General features: G+C 40.2%; 2 protein-coding genes across 2 annotated transcripts; one reads left to right on the top strand and one right to left on the bottom strand.

Annotated features, from left to right (window-relative positions):
- The first annotated feature begins 4,564 nt into the window (after positions 1–4,564).
- On the top strand, positions 4,565–9,534 carry nostrin (nitric oxide synthase trafficking). Its single transcript, XM_036958846.2, has 16 exons — positions 4,565–4,664; positions 4,852–4,937; positions 5,227–5,310; positions 5,437–5,499; positions 5,624–5,705; positions 5,799–5,861; positions 5,965–6,063; positions 6,652–6,777; positions 7,032–7,130; positions 7,213–7,338; positions 7,461–7,569; positions 7,669–7,757; positions 7,868–7,993; positions 8,225–8,465; positions 8,563–8,646; positions 8,723–9,534. Exons 1-16 carry the CDS (start codon positions 4,638–4,640, stop codon positions 8,857–8,859), a joined length of 1,641 nt encoding a protein of 546 aa, XP_036814741.2. The 5' UTR covers positions 4,565–4,637; the 3' UTR covers positions 8,860–9,534.
- spc25 (SPC25 component of NDC80 kinetochore complex) lies at positions 8,948–13,171 on the bottom strand. The gene is made up of 7 exons (XM_021579079.3): positions 12,899–13,171; positions 10,263–10,422; positions 10,103–10,168; positions 9,838–9,984; positions 9,622–9,726; positions 9,406–9,504; positions 8,948–9,301 (listed from the first exon to the last, which is right to left on the bottom strand). The coding sequence occupies exons 2-7, from the start codon at positions 10,414–10,416 to the stop codon at positions 9,177–9,179; spliced, it is 696 nt and encodes a 231-aa protein (XP_021434754.1). The 5' UTR covers positions 10,417–10,422; positions 12,899–13,171; the 3' UTR covers positions 8,948–9,176.
- Positions 13,172–14,045: the final 874 nt, after the last annotated feature.

Genomic DNA, 14,045 nt, shown 5'->3' with positions numbered 1-14,045 from the left:
GAATCCTTGCCATTAATATTCATTCAACAATACTTCTGGTACAATGCCACTGTTTTAAAAAGAAATGTGTCATTCATCTTGCTCATCCAGTCTCATACATTATCATTGAAATATAACTAGATAGTGTAGTGTATATTCAACTTTAAAGTAGCATTTGTTTTTTCAGAGAAATAGCTCTTCAGCAATAGCTCTTCAGGTGCCCATGTAATTTCTCTATTTCCTTGTATTGACAAATATGAATCATCCAAGGACACATGCATAGACCAGGAAGTGTATTATGTAAGTCTAATGCAGTATCATCTTTATGCTGAGCATTGTGGCAATGTATTTACCACCGTCTCTTCATGAAGCGATTACATAATACTTTATTGGCAGTATTATAAACGCCTGGGTTTACTCTGCCTGCGAGAAAGGGAAGGTTTTGAAGAGGTGAGGGACTGTACGTTATTTACACTGAACAAAAATATAAACGCAACATGTAATGTATTGGTTTCATGAGCTGAAAAATCCCAGAAATGTTCAATACGCACAAAAAAAAATCTTATTTCTCTCAAATGTTGTGCACACATTTGTTTACACCCAACCAACCTCACAACAGCAGACCACGTCTATGGCGTCGTGCGGTCGAGCGGGTGGCTGATGTGAACATAGTGCCCCGTGGTGGCGGTGGGGTCATGGTACGGGCAGGCATAAACTACGTACAACGAGCACCATTGCATTTTAACGATGGCAATTTGAATGCACAAAAATACCGTGACGAGCTCCCGTGGCCCATTGACATTGAGAGACCCATTTTTTTAAAAGGTATCTGTAAACCAACAGATGCACATCTGTTCTCCCAGTCATGTGAAATCCAAAGATTAGGGCCTCATTTATTTATTTCAATTGACTGATTTCCTAGCATGAACTGTAACTCAGGAAAATCAATTAAATAGTAGCATGTTGCGTTTATATTTTTGTTCATTACATGAGGGATACATGGTGAAAATCGGACTTCCCCATATATTTTTACACGCTTGTAAAATAAAATAATAACAATAAAAACATAAAGTGGATAGCAGAGAACATGCCTACAATTTACCCTCACTCTTAAGACAGACCAGAGCCATAGATATGCAGTTTAAAAATTAACAAACAAAATAGGTATGTGTAGCTCACCACGTGACCTTCAAACCAGACTGGCCAACTCCTGTTTCTAAAAGTTGATTCAAAGGCACTATAGCCTAATAACGCATTTTTTGTTTTTGTATTATTTAATTGAAAGTAATAACATTTTATACAGCCTACATGCAAAATGTATAGGCCAGCCTGTAGCATGTCACAAATTATTTTTGTATTTTACAATATCCATCTTGTCTCATCGCTGCAACTACCCAACGAGCTCGTGAGGCAAATATAGTTATGCGTTCTCCAAATCATGACCCAAAATTAACACCCACCCGCATAACCTGGAAGCCAACGGCACCAATGTGTCGGAGGAAACACTGTTCAACTGACAACCGGGGTCAGCCTGCAGGCTGCCCGGCCACCACAAGGAGGCGCTAGAGTGCGATGAGCCAAGTAAAGCTAAACCCTCGCCTAACCCGGACGACACTGGGCCCATTCTGCACTGCCCTATGAGACTCCCGATATACAACCAGTTGTGACAAAGCCCAGGAACGAACCCGGGTCTGTAGTGACGCCTCTAGCACATTGATGCAGTGCCTTTGACCGCTGCGCCACTCTGTAGGCCCCACAATTGATTTCTTAAATGGTAGGCTATAGCCTGAAAGTAATAATATAATAATACATTTTCTTTCCTTCTTAGGCTACCTTGCTTGCTCCTGACTGATTTAGAGTTAGTATGTTTAAAACCAGTTGAGCTGACAGCCGTTTTGCTCTGTTTCACTATGGTTTTAGTCAATCTAGCACGAGGGCAATATTTATTAACGTAGTAGTGATTCCCCACCCTAGAAAGCTCTGACCTTTGGCTTTCACCTGAAATTGTTTATTTAGGTCTGAGAAAGAAAAAAAAAACGTTTCAACCCATATGATCTAGTACATGATAAAGGTAGAATAAAACGTATACAAATATGTATGATAAAAAACGAATGTGAATGACTACGCCTTTTCATGCTTTATTATATGTCCATATACAGTTAGAATCTGTTTTATGAACATCTACCCAAAATATTTCACAGTCTTTATTACCTCACCAAATATACTGTTTCATGACATTAGTGATAGTAAAAATCTGTACAATTTGTGACATCTAAACAACATTTGAGCCATTTAAACAGCGTGCGTCTGTTACGCGGAGTGGAACAGGGGAACCCAAGAGCAGACTAAGACGAGGTAACTGGGATGAAGTAATCAAGGTATTTATTGGAGCACGGGGAAGATGGAGTGCAGGTCAGGGGAAGCTCGGGCGGGTTGCTGGAGACCAGGTGCGGAGGCTGAGGCTGGAGCGAGAGGAAGGGAGAAAGGGTAAGCAGGTCCAGGGGGCAATCAAAGGGAGTAGTAGAGTAGGGGATCCAGGACAGAGTAACAGGATGACGAGACGTGGGACTGGAGACAGGGACCAGAGTCAGAGTGGGCAGAACTGTAGCGGAGTGGAAAATAGCGACAGGCAGGGTAACAGGATCTGAATAGTAACAAAAGTTACGCGTAGACTGACTGAGCAGAGATTACGATCTGGTGTGGAAGAGGCAGGACTGAGTATTTGTAGAGGTCTTGATTATGGAGCGGGTTGCAGCTGGTGGGGATCTGCTCTGACTCCAGCACACCTGTCTCCACCCAAACAATCACACACACACACAGGGGGAGAGGGAGAGAGCACAGGGGAAGTGGCGGCAGGTTAGAGAGACACATGATGGGCACTAGAGGGCGTGGCAGGAGCAGATGTGACAGCGTCCATACTTTAGACAAGAGAGAACGGCTATGTAAAGGGCTCAATTTTGTCGTTCTGAGCATATGCAATGTATCTGCCTCCGATGTAAAACAAATGTTTGACATCCACACAAAATGACTTATCTTATTTCAGGAAGTGTGTAAGGTCACATTCTTTATCATAGAGCTATACAAGTTATGTATTTAGATTTTATTGTTTGTGACAAATTCAGCGATTGCTCTGCCATGTCTGTAAGGTGAAGCAGTTGAGCTGAATGCATTTTTTCTAAGGCCCGCCCCTTTGACATAACTTTGCACTAGTGATATAAATGGATGCAATGATGCAGCTGACCAACAGAGGGAGGCAAATACACGTTTATTCGACAGAGGACGTTGACATGGTCCTAGGAAGGATAGCTGTCATGTAAGTCATGTAAAGTCATGTAAACATTTACATCTTTTCTTAAGTAATTCTACTGCCCAATTTTGGGGAAGAAGTTTTAACCTGTTGAAATGTCAAATGTCAATTGATAGTGAGAGAATAACACATTATTTCCCAAGCAAAGACAATTTTTGGCCTCCTATAAAAGGTTGCAGCGTAGCCTCTTAATATCATAGAGACAAACCAAAGTTTTACCATATGTATCAGTGTCACCTCTTTTCCCGGAATTGTACAGCTTATTTCTAGCATTGCTTACTAAAGCGACGTTATGGATCACTTTAAATAATCAGGTCCATTAAATGTTTTTATAAATCTTAAGCTAACATGGGGTAGGCCTATGCTTTTAGCCTTTTTCTTTAACAAAAGCCACAATACCCTTACACGCCCCCTCAATTCGAGCCCTGGTTTTAACTTAACACGCCAAGCTCTTCACTGACACTGATATACAGTGTTTAAGGAGTGCATGGTGACTGATGTAATTGGCTGAGAAAATCTATGGATAGTAGACTATAGTTTAGTCTGTCAAACAGGTAGGCCTTCCTCTTATTTATTGAATAGGGCGGGAATAGGCCCCAAAACAAATCCCTCTAGTTATTAGTAACCTAAAGTCAAATTAAAATGAAGCCTCCTCAAATTAGCCTACTTTCAGCACCCATGCGCTGTCCATATCCGTGGCTGCTTCATCATTGTAATGTAAGTTAATTATATTACTCGAATATGGCTGTTGTGAGGTCAATAACTCTGATACATAGCGTCATTATGGACAACGAAACGTATTGTTTTTATTCAAATCAATTATAGCAGTAGCAAGCTTACCTCCGTTCCTCCTTTTCATCTTCGCGCTCTCCCTCTCAAACTGAACAGGACATCAGTTGTCCTAGTCCGCACGCACATATATTGCATTTCTTCAGGCACACATCGAGATACTATAACAAGCAACTAATTCCCAAACCCTCCTGAGCAATATGACATTTAATCAATGAACCCTCCCCTGGACTAAATCAAAAATACCAAACTCTCCCCATGACTGAAATTGAAAAAGTATGACCCTCCCCTATTCTTCCCCAGGTAACAATAAAATTAAAATTAAAAGGGGTTTCATGAATTTGGAATAACTTTGGGAAAATTAAGCAATTTTTTTTACATGAATTATCAATTGAACTCCCTTGCACAAAGTGACAGTGGATGGCTGAGGACATAAATGGTTAAATATTCCAATGGAATTTTCCTTGTGCACTGGTTATATGAGCGCAGGTGATTTCCGCATGAATGACTTTAGGAGGAGCGTGTTCAAAGTGCAAAGTCAATAAACCCTCTTAGACTGAAAATGGCAGACCCTGTGAGCACCTGTGCTGTGAGTACTAACTCTACCTCTTTTCAAAGACTACTTTTAGTCAAATGTACAAAGAAAATCATTACTTCTCCTTTATATGTTTGTAACATAGGTCGAAACGTTAATGGATTTTCTTCATAGCTGTGTGTATTACTGTTACTAGAAATAGCCAGTTTGACAACACCATGACTTGTTGAATGTGTTATAGTACAACCTGTTGTACCAAGATCTGAAGAAGTTCTCAAAAAATGGGGAGCATTTCTGTAAGGAGCTCATGACAGTATTTCAGCAAAGGTATGGTCAATGTCAACTCCTTGAGAATATCGTTTAGTGAGGTCATTTATTTGAAATTGTAATTATGCTATCTAGGATTGGAAAAGTAAAACCCTTTTCAACCTGGACTGCACATATTTCTATTTCATAAAATGTCCAATCATTTAAATGTATGGACTATACCAACTCGGTCATTCACAATTGCATGCTAAGGTCCTAACTTCCGCATTGATTTCTAATTAGCTGTAGTTACTGTTTCACCTCAGTGTGACAAAAGTAACATCCCTTGATGACACTTATTTGTGACTAGGGCTGAGCTGGAGATCAGTTATGCCAAGGGGCTTCAGAAGCTTGCTGGAAAACTCATGAAGGCATCCAAAGGAATGAATGACAAGTGAGTTGGCTCTACCTTCACATTTCTATCACGCAATCTGTAATGCTTCAGCGATGCAGATTGAATAGAGCCTATTACTGTAGCGCTCTAAACTCTCTGCATGTTGTTGTTTTTATTTCCATGAAGTTCCACATACCGAGCATGGTGCCATGTATCTGATGACATGTACTCTACAGCAGACACACACAGGTATTACAGACATGACCGTATGACGATTTTAATCATATTATGACATTATCTGTAGCAGAGATGTTGCTTGGATATTCTCTCCGACTGAGTCTGAGGAATTAACCTATTATGGTTTGTTTTTCAGAGCACTAGGAAGTGCTTTTCAGGCAGAGGCAATTTTAGAAATTCGACAAGTAATTGAGGAGCACAACAAGAGGAAGAGACCTGTGAGTAATTTGGATCATTTATTCCTACCGACACATCATTCTACACAATTATACATTGAGACATATTGTTTTTTTTATCCCTTTCTTGAATAGCTTGATAATGTTGTTGAAAGAAATGCAAAACTTGTTGTGACGAACTGGAGTGAACAAATCAAGGTAAGTCTTCCTTAAATTCTTGTATGGTAAATAGAGTGTTTGGTTGATTACATCATTTCAAAGAAAACGATTAAGAATATTGTTCAAACATTTTCCCTCACAGATGAAGAAGAAATTGGTTGGATTGACAAGAGAGCATGAGGCCCTGTTCAACTTTGTTGAAAAGAATACACGTATTTGCACAGAAAAAGAAAAACAGAAGGTACTGCACTGCAATTTTTACTGTAATACTGTCATTGAGAAGGAAAACAGAAGGTACTGCACTGCAATATTTGCTGTAATACTGTCATTGAGAATGAAAACAGAAGGTACTGCACTGCAATATTTACTGTAATACTGTCATTGAGAATGAAAACAGAAGGTACTGCACTGCAATATGTACTGTAATTGAGAATGAAAACAGAAGGTACTGCACTGCAATATTTACTGTAATACTGTCATTGAGAATGAAAACAGAAGGTACTGCACTGCAATATTTACTGTAATTGAGAAGGAAAACAGAAGGTACTGCACTGCAATATGTACTGTAATTGAGAATGAAAACAGAAGGTACTGCACTGCAATATTTACTGTAATACTGTCATTGAGAATGAAAACAGAAGGTACTGCACTGCAATATTTACTGTAATTGAGAAGGAAAACAGAAGGTACTGCACTGCAATATTTACTGTAATACTGTCATTGTCACCTTTTGATATGTATGATTAGGAAACCGTTTAAATTCCCAATGTAATGCCATTTCCAACCCCTGAATAAGATTAGGATGATGACTTGTTCTGTCGTTAACTAGATGCTGACCAGACTGACAAAGTCTGCTGAGGCCCAGACCAGAACAGATGAGGAGTACTTCACCATCAACATGGATGGCCATGAAATCAGACTGAAGTGGGAAAATACACTGAAAAACTGCTACCAGGTTCTAACCAATCCCCACAGTACATGTCCTCCAAAATCATTTTTATTATGTACCTTCTCTGACTGTACTGTTGATCTGAAGAGAAGGGGTCAAGACAGGTCACCCAAGAAGTTTCGATGTGCAGAGTTCAATTGTATTGCACGTCATCCCCTCTTGCTGATGTTTGGTTAGACCAATTTAGAGATAGTCAGGTTTGAGTGTTGCAGCATCCATATTGTGTGCCTTATAGTGACACAGTAACTTTATAATTTCAGATAATCCAGGAGGTTGAGAAACAGCGGATAGAAGTTCTGTGCAACATATTGAGTAAATACAACCTCCACATGGCAAGCTTCAGACACACCCTTGTACATGTGAGCGTTCTCCCCAAAATGACTCTTAATTACAACCCTGTGACAAAAACTGTATCGTTGATTTCTCTTGTATTACTTACAGAGACAGAAACAAATAGAACAAGCCATCCAGAAAGTTGATGTGGAAAAGGATATCCTAAATCTGGTGGAGGAGACCAGTGTAACAGCAGAGGAGAACAAGGCTAAGTTTCTGATGACTGATTATTTTGTAAGGGTCCATTTTGTTCACATAATTGTACAGTACATTTGTATCTGTAAATAAATCTGGTATTAGTTTGATTTTGACCTAAGACATTATACTGTGCCTGACCCTCAATGACTTATGTTAAGGAGGAGGACAGTAAGTCATTGATGGAAAAAGACAGGAGAAGAGATGCCATCAAGTCCAAACTCCAGCGGCTGGGGGACAGTATCGCAGAAACAAAGAAAGACTGTGAAGGTAAGTGTTGTAAAATGAAGCATAGAATTTGACTGGAAATAATACATTTCCGAGTGACACCTTTTCGTTTCATGTCTTCCAACATCTTATTAATAATAGGTCTTGAGAGACTGGTGAAGACTTACTCTGAAAACCCATCGTTCTCAAACAAAAATAACCTGGAAGAAACGGAACAGTTGATTGATGAGGTTTGTTTTTCATACAGCAATAGATCCATTTTGAAAATATTATTTGATATTTTTCTGTATACATTTCCTAGCATTGTGTTAAATGCATTTTCCCTATTGGATGTCTACAGACCACTCTGAAACTGAACCTTCTTGAAGCAACTCATTGCAAACTCTCCAGCACATTGGCTGAATTGGAGGGAAAACCTAAGACTTTGCATCGATTCAGTGCCAGTATAACAAAATGGAAAGAAAAAGTAGGTCTATAATCAAAGTGCATTTTTCCAGGCTTTGTACAAGTTCATTGTAGCCTAGATTAAATTTACCCACATACAGTATACCGTTTAATCCATATTGTGCATGTTCAATTAGATTCAGACAGCACAAACACATCATGGCATATCCTTTTTGATGACACAAAATAGATCAACGCAAGTATGTGTGTATGTTACTATACATCTTAACCAGATTACGATCTGTTTTCCAAGGATTGCGAGCACAGTATTGTTCAGCTGTCCCGTCCAGTCAAAATAAAAAAGACACCGTTCAGATCGCGTTTGAGGAGCTCCATCATTTACAAAGGACCCCCTCAGAGTGTGACATCAGCAGAGGCCTCATCAGTAGAAGTAAACCAAGTCTACACTGCTGTCATCCAAGATACTGCAGCTCCAGGGGAATGTGGCTCTGTCAATGGAGCCATGTCCTTGACTGATGACAAGGAAGGAGAAGGTGACACCCATTCACATATAATTACAAAGATATACCATTCTGATCTTGCCTATGCGTCATAACAAGAAACACTAATACATAGAAACTTCTCCTTAAGGTGCAGAGTGGTGTAGCATTGGGAAATGCAAAGCTGTTTACGATTTCACATCAGACAGAGATGATGAGTTGAATATGAAAGAAGGTAACGGACAATAAAAACAGATATGGGAAAAAAAATATGAAATCCATGACTATACTTACAAAATAATTTGTTACAGGAGACCTTCTTGACATCTATCAAAAAGAAGACAGCGGTTGGTGGTATGGGATATTGAATGGACAGATAGGCCATTTTCCATCAACCTACATTGAGGAGCTGCCCATGTTAAGTGTTGTAGAAACATCAGATGTATGAGTCAGTGTTGGCGCAAATGGACAGGGTAACATTTATCCTGTTACAAGATTAAAGTAATATGTCAATCAACTGTGGGGGGGGGGGGGGGTGTGTGTACAAAAAGCGTTTATTTAATTAAACCAATTCCAAAATGCCTGATCAAATCTTTGGGCCACTAAAGAACCCCACCAACTTGAAAATTGCAACCTAGCCTTTTAAAATGGACGTCATATAATAAAAACATTAATGTTACAAACAATGTTGGAGACAAAACACACAGGATGTGACTAAAATATGTTAAAATATAAAAACAGATCCACATTTTTTTTCTTCTTCAACTATTGGGGTTTTAGAGCGAGAAATTCTCTCCGGACATTTGCAAGGAAGGCAGAGAAGTTGTTGGTCTCCTGGAGTCTCTGCTCCAAGTGAGCCATGCAGTCCAGTGGTGGGTCGCTAGACACAACTGTGGACCAAAAATATGGTTATGTGACATTTCCAGCCATTCATGATAACACTCATAGTTTCCAAAACCATTTGTTACTGTTCTGTTCTATTTACTGTACTCACTCTGGTATAATCCTCCTTCGCTGATCCTCAGCATGAAGGTGTATACACATTCCGAGTCTCTTGGGTTGATGTCTCGGAAGATAAACTGCAATTTCTCTCCTCGAATAAAAGAATAACAATTCCTTTTAATTCTGTGGTTTAACACTTGGGTCAACACTAAAATGTTCAAACGGTAAAATATTACTGCCATTGCCAACAGACTTATTCCAGATTTACCGTGAATTTTTCTAATTTCCAATCCCAGCCGACCCTGAAACACCTGCTTGGCTTTGTTGAGATTTTTCAGTCTGTCCTTGTTGGCTTTGTTTTGGGACACAATCACTTAAAAGAAAGGGAAAAACAAGGCGACATGTTTGTTTTGGATACTAATCTATTTTAGAACAATGTGTGCGAAGGACAAAATCTATTTTCCATTTACTGAAAATAGCCTACATTTTTTTTTCTTGGCTTGTTCCACTCGGACCATCTCAATCTTTTCAATGATCTTGCTTTTCTGTTCGTTCTTCCCTTCCACTTCAGACAGTCTCTTCGCAATGGCATTTCTCTTCTCCACCAATGAGGCATTTTTATTTTCCAAGTCTGGGGGTAGGGGGGACATTGTCTTCAATAATAAAGTATGAGTAGGCTAGTGCCAAAGTTAAGGTCAAACTGATTGTTAGTGACACTTCACAGGATGTCATGTCCGGCACAATCTTACCTGTTTTGTATGAGTCTATCGTTTCAAATATTATTTCATCATCCTTGCATTTCTTTGAACACGTATCTGCAGAAAGAGAAGGGAGATTATTATAGCTGTGAATAGACACATTTTAAGCATCCTTGACTCAGTAATCATGACGACAGCGTCCAACTCATACCGAGAACAGATCTGACGGTCTTTCGGTGGGTTTGAACCCAATCCATGCCGGTCTCCGTCATCTCGGCCGTTCCCTGAAAAAGCATTTTGTTGCGAATGTCTTCCATTGTGCTACTAAACCAATTCCCAATGTTTGCATCTGTAATGCAGTTCATGATGATCTAGGTGACAGAAATACAAAACACTGATTAGGTCATTCGACATTTTGGCAAAATACAGGATGGTTTGTTAAACGGGCAATCTGCAATTCAAAAAACAAGGTGACACCATTCCACTGTTTTGGTAAACCGCTGAGGGATGGGGCTGGATTGGTTTTACCACTTCCAAATTCATAGGCAGAGCTATGGATACATACATGGGCTAACAATTTTTTGAGGCTATACACAGTGTGTTCCCAAAGTAGTTTATATTTTGGGGTTCTAATGGAGTATTACAGTTGAATTAAGCTCAAGGCATGTATAGGTTATATTCTTCAAGAATCAAATCAAAGTTTGTCACATGCGCCGAATACAAAAGTGAAATGCTAACTTACAAGCACTTAACCAACAATGCAGTTTTAAGTTATTTTACTGCTTCTCTTTAATTATTTGTTATACATTTGTAGGCCAGTGCCAACAAAATGTAATTATTGGTATAACAAATCATTAAAGAGAAGCAGTAAAATAATAATAGCGAGGCTATATACAGAGTCAATGCACCGGTTAGTCAAAGTAATGTGTACATGTAGGTAGAATTAAAGTGACTATGCATAGATAATAAACAGAGTAGCAGCAGCGTAAAGGGGGGGGGGGAGCAATGTAAATAGTCTGGGTAGCTATTTGATTAGCTGTTCAGGAGTCTTATGGCTTGGGGCTAGAAGCTGTTAAGTCTTTTGGACCTAGACTTGGCACTTCGGTACCGCTTGCCGGTCTATGACTAGAGTGGCTGGGGTCTTCGACAATTTTTAGAGCCTTCCTCTGACAACGCCTGGTGTAGAGGTCCTGGATGGCAGGAAGCTTGGCCCCAGTGATGTACTGGGTTGTACGCACTACCCTCTGCAGTGCCTTGCGGTCAGAGGCTGAGCAGTTGCCATACCAGGCAGTTGCCATACCAGGCAGTGATGCAACCATACTCTCGATGGTGCAGCTGCAGAATTTGAGGATCTCAGGACACATGCCCAATCTTTTCAGTTTCCTGAGGAGAAATAGCCTTTGTCGTGCCCTCTTCACAACTTTCTTGGTGTGCTTGGACCATGTTCGTTTTTTGGTGATGTGGACACCAAGGAACTTGAAGCCCTCAACCTGCTCGACAACAGCCCGTCGATGAGAATGGGACCGTGCTCGGTCCTCCATCTCCTTTGTCTTGATCACGTTGAGGGAGAGGTTGTTGTCCCGGCACCACACGGCCAGGTCTCTGACCTTTTCCCTAAAGACTGTCTCATCGTGTCGGTGATCCGGTCTACCACTGCTGTGTATCATCGGCAAACTTGATGGTGTTGGAGTTGTGCTGGCCATGCAGTCATGAGTGAACAGGGAGAACAGGAGGGGGCTGAGCACGCACCCGAGGGACCCCAGTGTTGAGGATCATTGTGGCTGATGTGTTGTTCCCTACCCATACCACGTGGGGGCGACCCGTCAGGAAGTCCAGGATTCAGTTGCAGAGGGAGGTGTTCAGTCCCAGGGTCCTTAGCTTAGTGATGAGCTTTGAGGCCACTAGGGTGTTGAACGCTGAGCTGTAGTCAATGAATAGCATTCTCAGATAGGTGTTCCTTTTGTCCAGGTAGGAAAGGGCATTAGAAGGTTTAGCCCACATTTCCCTAGGTGTCTATGAATATTAGAAGGTTTAGCCCACATTTACCTATTTGTCTATGAATATTAGAAGATTTAGCCCACATTTCCCTATGTGTCTATGAATATTAGAAGGTTTAGCCCACATTTCCCTAGGTGTCTATGAATATTAGAAGGTTTAGCCCACATTTCCCTAGGTGTCTATGAATATTAGAAGGTTTAGCCCACATTTCCCTAGGTGTCTATGAATATTAGAAGGTTTAGCCCACATTTCCCTAGGTGTCTATGAATATTAGAAGGTTTAGCCCACATTTCCCTAGGTGTCTATGAATATTAGAAGGTTTAGCCCACATTTCCCTAGGTGTCTATGAATATTAGAAGGTTAAGCCCACATTTCCCTAGGTGTCTATGAATATTAGAGGTCAGCCCACATTTCCCCAGCCACCGTATCCCTCAGCTGTCAATCTCAAAAATGTCGTGTCTGCCATTTTGCTGAAAAGAGAATTCCAGAATGTAGTTTTAAACAGAAACTCAGGGTTGACCACTGTTTGTGACAAGGATTTCCCTAAAAACAGGCCAATGGATACAGCTACGACCGGAAGTTACTTTTTCGTAGGATAATTTACGCAGCACGTTAGGTTAAGGTTGGGAAAGGGGTTTGCGAAAATGCTCTCTAAATTCTTAAGAAAAGTATCTTCGTTGCTGTATCGAAATGGCGTGTTTTTAGTAAATCCCATGTGACGTTAGTTATTGCCATAACACAACACAGCTCATGACCAAACGGGGCCATTGCGATTTATGTAAACATATTTGTGGCTATATTAAATACTATGACAACCGATTATCAAATAAGGTGAATTTTGTTTACTACCGTGGCAATTTTCGGACGATCCTCGACCAAAGCTTTCGGCAGCTGTTCGCTGTTGTTTTCAAAATTCCGCGCTCACGGAAACAAGGATGGGCCTGTGACGCCACACCGGAAATTTAGTTTTTATCCACATTTAAAGTAGTAATTTAAGAAATAAACTCCTGCGATAAAAATTACAATATAGCGTGTTTATAATGTACGATATTTTTCACTTATGTTCCGCCTAAAACCATATTAAAATAAAAAGGATATCAGACACGTTTTTCCTGGTCTCCCACAATGCAAAGTTTTATTTAGTTTCTTAAATTTGCGCCAGGCTGTGACGAATCGATGTCTGTCACTCTTTTTAAATAGATAAAAAATGTTAACATTTATTTAACTAGGCAAGTCATTCAAGAACAAATTCTTATTTACAATGACCCCGGCCAAACCCGAACGACGCAGGGCCAATTGTGCGCCGCCCTATGGAACTCCCAATCACGGCTGGATGTGATACAGCCTGGATTCGTATCAGGGACTGTAGTGGCGCCTCTTGCACTGAGATGCAGTGCCTTAGACCACTGGGCCACTCGGGAGCCCATTCAAAAATATATTGACCTCTGTAAGGCAGGCAAAGCCTGTTCAACATTAGAAAGAAAAAAAGGTAAACATTTTGGTCGAGTTTATATCAAATAAAATGTTATTATTATTGGTCACGTACACATATTTCGCAGATGTTACCTCGAGTGTAGCGAAATGCTTATGTACCTAGCTATGCAGTAATAGCTACCTAGCAATACAAAAAAACCACGCAAATCCCCAAATTAAAAATAAAGAAATTAAGAAATGTTTGAACAAGCAGTGCCAGAGTCCGAAATATATATATGTATATGATGGTGTGCATAGACATTATATACAGTATATGGATAGAAAAGCAGTAGTTATATAGGATGAGCATTTACTAGAATACAGTATGTAGTGTGTAAAACAGTATGTAAACATTATTCAAGTGTTCAATGACTATGTACATAGGGCAGCAGTCTTTAAGGTGCAGGGTTTAGTAGCAGGATAGTAACAGTGACTAAAGTTCAGGGCAGGGTACTTGGCAGAAGTTGGCTAGTGGTGACTACTTAACAGTCTGATGACCTGGAGATAGAAGCTCTTTTTCACT

The sequence above is a fragment of the Oncorhynchus mykiss genome, chromosome 22, assembly GCF_057628025.1.
Source record: "Oncorhynchus mykiss isolate SJ-2025 chromosome 22, ASM5762802v1, whole genome shotgun sequence".
NCBI lineage: Eukaryota > Metazoa > Chordata > Actinopteri > Salmoniformes > Salmonidae > Oncorhynchus > Oncorhynchus mykiss.
Note: the sequence above shows the minus strand (reverse complement) of the source record. Positions and strands in the feature narration are given on the sequence as shown.

Excerpts from the sequence above, each read along its gene's own strand:
- spc25 (XM_021579079.3), bottom strand. The coding sequence starts at position 10,416 with ATGAACTGCATTACAGATGCAAACATTGGGAATTGGTTTAGTAGCACA. Across the intron at positions 10,169-10,262 it reads GACCGTCAGATCTGTTCTCG|ATACGTGTTCAAAGAAATGC; the intron begins GTATGAGTTGGA and ends CTCTTTCTGCAG. Across the intron at positions 9,505-9,621 it reads GGAAATTAGAAAAATTCACG|GAGAGAAATTGCAGTTTATC; the intron begins GTAAATCTGGAA and ends CTTTTATTCGAG.
- nostrin (XM_036958846.2), top strand. The coding sequence starts at position 4,638 with ATGGCAGACCCTGTGAGCACCTGTGCT. Across the intron at positions 4,665-4,851 it reads ACCCTGTGAGCACCTGTGCT|TACAACCTGTTGTACCAAGA; the intron begins GTGAGTACTAAC and ends AATGTGTTATAG. Across the intron at positions 6,064-6,651 it reads CAGAAAAAGAAAAACAGAAG|ATGCTGACCAGACTGACAAA; the intron begins GTACTGCACTGC and ends GTCGTTAACTAG.